The sequence below is a fragment of the Parus major genome, chromosome 11 (genome assembly GCF_001522545.3).
Source record: "Parus major isolate Abel chromosome 11, Parus_major1.1, whole genome shotgun sequence".
Classification (NCBI taxonomy): Eukaryota; Metazoa; Chordata; class Aves; order Passeriformes; family Paridae; genus Parus; species Parus major.
Genome location: NC_031780.1, coordinates 1,513,854 through 1,519,130, shown reverse-complemented (window position 1 = coordinate 1,519,130; position 5,277 = coordinate 1,513,854). Strand labels below are relative to the sequence as shown.

Genomic DNA, 5,277 nt, shown 5'->3' with positions numbered 1-5,277 from the left:
CCTGCTCCTGATTCCCTGCTCCTGATTCCCTGCTCCTGGCATTCCCTGCTCCTGGGGGCTGAGCAGTGGTGGGGATGGATGGCAGTGGCAGGGGGACAGATCCTGGCAGGAGGGGAGCTCCTGGCTCGGCGCTGTTGGGATGAGCTCAGCCGGGAAGCTCAGGGGCTGGCTCGGAGGGCGGCACACAGAACCAGTCTGGCAGCACACACCCTGTGGTGGCTTCACTTTGGGTCTGTGTTGGCGGCTTCCCTGGGGCACATTCCTGCTGCAGCTTCCAGGCTCTTCCCCGCTTGCTCGAAGGTCCCGCGTGTGCCGCAGGTCCCGCGTGTGCCGGGGCCTTTCCCACCGCGAGATGCTCTGGGAGCGCTTCGTGTTCCATCCCAGAGCGGGCTGGGAGCAGAGTCCAGAGGGAGAAGGGCCGAGTGCCTCAGTTTCCCGGCTGGCTCGTGCCCTCCCCACCGATCCCGCTGCCCCGGTTTGGGGCCCTCGGCGCCGATCCCAATCCGTGTGGGGGAGTTGGGCCTCGTGGGGTTTGCTGCCGGGGCAGGGTGTTGGCCCCATCACGTGGGCAGGTTCCTGCTTTTGATATTTTGCTCTGCCTGCCCAAATTCCCCAGCACGGTCTGAGGCTGCAGATTTCTCTACTTCCCTGTGCTCTGACGTGAGGAGGCTTTATCAGGCAGGAAGCTGCTCGGGAGGGAGGAGTGTGCAGTGACACATGACAGCCTGGAAAAGGCACGGCTCCACATGCCTCCTCATCTGCTATCCTTGGTGCTGCTGGAAACAAAAACAACATCCCAGAAAGCTGCTCTTTTCCTGTTCCTCTTCTGAAATTAGTACAGCCCTAACCCCGCTGCAGGGGGGTGTTGCTGTTGGCTTCTGGTGGTTGGGAATGATGTGGATTGAGGGATGGCTGGGACTGGCGTGTGTTTGTTGGGAAAGGTGTTTGCAGGAGCCAGGCAGCACAGCCCAGGGAATGGCTGTGCCTGTTTCCCTCTGCAGAGGGAAGTGGCTGCTCAGCTCCGTTGTTTGAATTCCATTGCAGGCAGCTGACAAAGGAAGCAGGAAGAGATACGAGCCAGCAGACAAAGAGAGGCCAACCTCTCCTCCAGCCAAACGGGCCAACCTGTCACCTGACAGAGGTGAGGCATCAGCCAGGCTCCTGCTTTCCAGCAGCTGGGAAGATCCAAAACCACAGAGTGGGATTGCCACCTGATCACAGGGGGTACACATTGTGCCCAGTGTGACTCTGCTGTGTCCCTCTAAGCCCCTCTCCAAAAAGAAATAACCCTTTGGCTTTGAAGACAGGGATTTCTCACCTCCACATCCACCCCACGGCCTCCTGCTCACTGCTGCTGGCCTTGGATGTGGCTGTGGAAATCAGGTTTAGGTTGGGTATTAGGGAATGGTTTTTTCCCCAGAAAGAATTGGAACAGACTGTCAGGGAGGGAATCCCCATCCCTGGAAGTGTTCAAAAAACGTGTGGATGGTGCACCTGGGGACAGGGTTAGTGGTGACCATGGAGGTGCTGAAGGTTGGATTGGGTGATCCTAAAGATCACTTCCAAACCTCAGCCATTCCATGATTCCGAGTCACAGGAATTTCCTTTAGTGCATCCCGGAGTTTTCCCAGCCCCACATCCCAGGGGAGCTGTCCCTGCCAGCCAGGCTGGTGCTTGGAAAGGCTGGGCTGGATGGATGCAATCCCTGCTGCATCAGCCAGCCTGGGAAATGAGCGGATTGCCCCACCTCTGGGTGACACAACCCGCTCTGCCCTGCATGTTTAGAAAGACCTGGGCTTTCCAAGTGTTCTCCTGGGCCTCAGTTCCCCCCCAGCAGCAGGAGGAGCTCGCAAAAGCGAGCTGGCAGCCCCAGCCAGGGAGCTCAGTGCCACCCTGCAGCCTCTGCCGTGGCTGCCAAGAGGCAGAGGGGGTGGGGGGGAGTTGGCAGCCAGAGGTGGCCGCCGGTGACGTCGGAGCTGCCACGTGATGTTGTTTTCCCTGGTGGCTCAGCTGTAGGTGGATCTTGTTGACTCTGGGTGCCAGCCAGCAGAAGGTCTGTGCTAATAACCTGCAACATTCACCTCCTGCAAGGGCAGCCTGCGAGGGACTGCCCGAGGTTGAAGTTCACTGGGGTCTGGTTCACACACCAGTGCCAGGGCCAGGCCAGCAGAGTTTCCAGAGACACATCCATGCCACCCTCTGCTTCGTGCTCAAAAGCAATTTTGAAGCTGTAGCAAATCACAGAAGCACAGATTGGTTTGAGCTGGAAGGGACCAAATACCAGAGACCTTTCCACTACCCCAGGCTGCTCCAATCCCATCCAGCCTGGCTTTGAACACTTCCAGGGACGGGGACTCCAGGCCACAGAGCCCCAAATCCAATGGCAAAGATGCCCTTGGCTGAGCTGGGACGGAGCCCCTCGGTATCCCAGCACCAAACTGGTCAGTACTGGTGGCCCAAGTGTCACCTGCTGTGTAGCCTGCAGCCGTGGGCTGGGGCTGTGCCAGTGTCCATCCTCGGGAGCAGAGGGATGTCCTGGCACACACAGGGACTGGGCACCTCTGCTGCCTCGGGGGCTGCTCCAGCTGAGGTGGCAGCTCCACAGGCTGCCTTCCAGCCAGAATTGCCTCTCTGTCCCTGGGATAACCCAGCTGCTCCCCAGCATCCCTGAGTGCCCAGGGCAGCTCCCTTTGTGGCAGGGCCTGGCAGCTGAGCCGTGCTGAACAAACACGGGGGTGCTGCTGCCTCGGGGGAGGCCCCGCTGGCTCCCAAAGCAGCAGAGCTGCCCTCACCTGTCACTGCTGGAGCCAATACACCCTGTGACCTGCCAGGGCAGAGCCAGCAGCCAAAATGCCGTGAGAGAGCCTTGTTCCAGCAGCTGGAGGGTGAGGAAGGGCCAGTGGAAGGTGGTGTGTACCATGGGCCACAGCCCTGCCTGGCTTCTCTGCTCCCCCTGGGCTGCGGGGGCACACTCAGAGGTTTTCCAGCTGCTGCTGGCATTGTTTTGGCAGGATCTGGTCAGTCACTGCAGGCAGGGGGTGGCCTGTGCCTTGGTGACACGCAGGAAAATGAAGGAATGTCCTTTTGTTCTCCCCAGGCTCTCGCGATAGGAAGGCGACTGGGAGACTCTCGTCCCCCAAACAGGAGCGGCAGCGGGGCCAGAACCCAAAACCTTCCCCTGCACAGGCAGACAGGTGAGTGCTGCTGCTTCTGCTGGGCCTCACAGCTCTCCAGGGCTCCAGCCCTGCTCCTCCAGGGCTCCAGCCCTGCTCCCAGGCTGTCCCAGGCTGTCCCAGGCTGTCCCAGGTTGTCCCAGGTTGTCCCAGGTTGTCCCAGGCTCTCCCAGGCTCTCCCAGGCTCTCCCAGGCTGTCCCAGGCTCTCCCAGGCTGTCCCAGGCTGTCCCAGGCCGGCAGTTCCAGTTGCCATGGAGCACAGCACGAGGAAGGACACCTGGGCAGGTGCCAGGGGTGCCAGGGCTCCGTGCAGAGCCTCCAGCTGGGCTGTTCCAGCTGGGAGAAGAGCAGGAGCACCAGCAGCCAAGTGGGTCAGGAGCGAGCTCAGCCAGTCCCTCTGCAGCTCGTTAGCACGGTGTTAATGAGCAACCCCTTCCCCCCTGCCCAGCTCCTCCTGGCACCTCTTCCAGAGCCTGATTCCCCTTTTCCCAGCCTGGCACACCCTCAGCTGCTCCCCTGGCTGCTGTCACATACTCAGATGTGTCCCCTGCATGGGACAGAGCGGTGACAGCCCTGGATTTGCACCTTCCCATCCAGGTGCCAGGTGACCAGCTCAGCCAAATCCTGGTCAGGCTGTGGCTGCTGCAGCGCTGGGAATATCCCAGTGCAGGGCTGGGTCTGTGCCTCTGGGGGCTCGAGGGCTGTGGATCCTCTCCAGGGATCTCTGGGAGCAAACACCACAGGGAAGGGGATGAAGGATTGGGATTGAGGGGATGCTCCAGGGCTGCTCTCCCCTCTGGGTCTCACTGCAGCCACACTCAGTTTAATCCTGAGAATCTGGAGATCCCCAAGAAGTAGATGGTTTTTTACTGTTGAAGCCAGTTTTCAACCCAAGGCCTCCTCTCATCTCCTGGAGCCATGGGTTAGATGTGGCACTTGCTGATATTTTAGTTTAACTGAGAAATTGGAGAAATCCTTCCCTGTGAGGGTGGGGAAGGTCTGGCAGCTGTGGCTGCCCCTGGATCTCTGGAAGCACCCAAGGCCAGGCTGGACCAACCTGGGCTAGTGCAAGGTGTCCCTGGGCATGGAAAGATGATTTCAAAGGTCCTTTCCCACACCAATCCCACAATTCCAGCATGGTTTAACATGAGCTCAACACCCTTTGAATTCCAGCAGAGCTTTTGTGATGCTCCTCTGACCCCCCCTCCCTCTCTCCCTGCAGGAAACGCCCGCTGTCCCCTCAATCCAAGAGCTCCAGCAAGGTCACCAGTGTGCCGGGCAAGGGCTCGGAGCCGGGTCCTGCGGCTGCCAAGGGCAGCAAATCCAGCACCCTGTCCCGGCGGGAGGAGCTCCTGAAACAGCTCAAGGCGGTGGAAGACGCCATCGCCCGCAAACGGGCCAAAATCCCAGGAAAAGTATAGTGGGCCGTGCCCCTGTAGTGACTGTTGATGTTTTTATAAATAGTGGGAAAAAAAAATAACAAAAAAAAAAACCAAAAAAAAAAACAAAACAAAACAAAAAAAAAGCGGCCGCTTTGGGATTTTGCAGTTCCTCGTCTTCATTTTGGCCGCGGTTCTTTTTAAAAAATAAAAAACAAAAAAACCCCACACAACACACACCAAACAGAGAAAGAAACAAAAATTAAGGAAGTTTTTTTTGGCCAGCCAGGAAAAAGGCTGGCGATGAACGGCTCCGGGAGGGAGCTGTGTAAATTGTGCACAGAGGACTCCGGCCCCGTGGGTGCTCCCACTCCTCCTGTGTCCCCTCTCCTCTTTGCTAGCCTCCAGTTGTATTCTCCTAGTTAGCCCTGCTGTGTGTTGAGTGTCTTCAGCAATGCAGTTCTAGTCCCGTGTGCCGAGAGAGCCGAAAACTGCTGTGAACTGCTGGCAACACCCCTCCTCCCCCAGGAAAAGAAATATATATATATATATTCCTGCCTCAGTCCCCTCGGGAATGACCTGTCGTTTCTTTGGAGCAGGGGATCGGTTCAGTTGATTTCCCAGGAGCCCTGCAGGTGTTGTGGGCGTGTCTGTCTGCCAGGAGGGCCCTTCTTCCTTTAATTTTTCTGTTTTGTTTTGGTTTTTCTTTTTTTTCTTTTTTTTT

At 58.0% G+C, this 5,277-nt stretch overlaps 1 protein-coding gene across 1 annotated transcript in view; it reads left to right on the top strand.

The window, feature by feature from the left end:
* Window positions 1-5,115, top strand: part of ZC3H18 (zinc finger CCCH-type containing 18) — a 42,818-nt gene extending 37,703 nt beyond the window's left edge. The window contains exons 18-20 of the mRNA XM_015639993.2: window positions 1,045-1,141; window positions 3,098-3,194; window positions 4,397-5,115. Of these exons, the coding sequence (XP_015495479.1) occupies window positions 1,045-1,141; window positions 3,098-3,194; window positions 4,397-4,595 (393 nt within the window). The 3' untranslated portion in view covers window positions 4,596-5,115. The remainder of the gene's footprint in view (window positions 1-1,044; window positions 1,142-3,097; window positions 3,195-4,396) is intronic.
* Window positions 5,116-5,277: the final 162 nt, after the last annotated feature.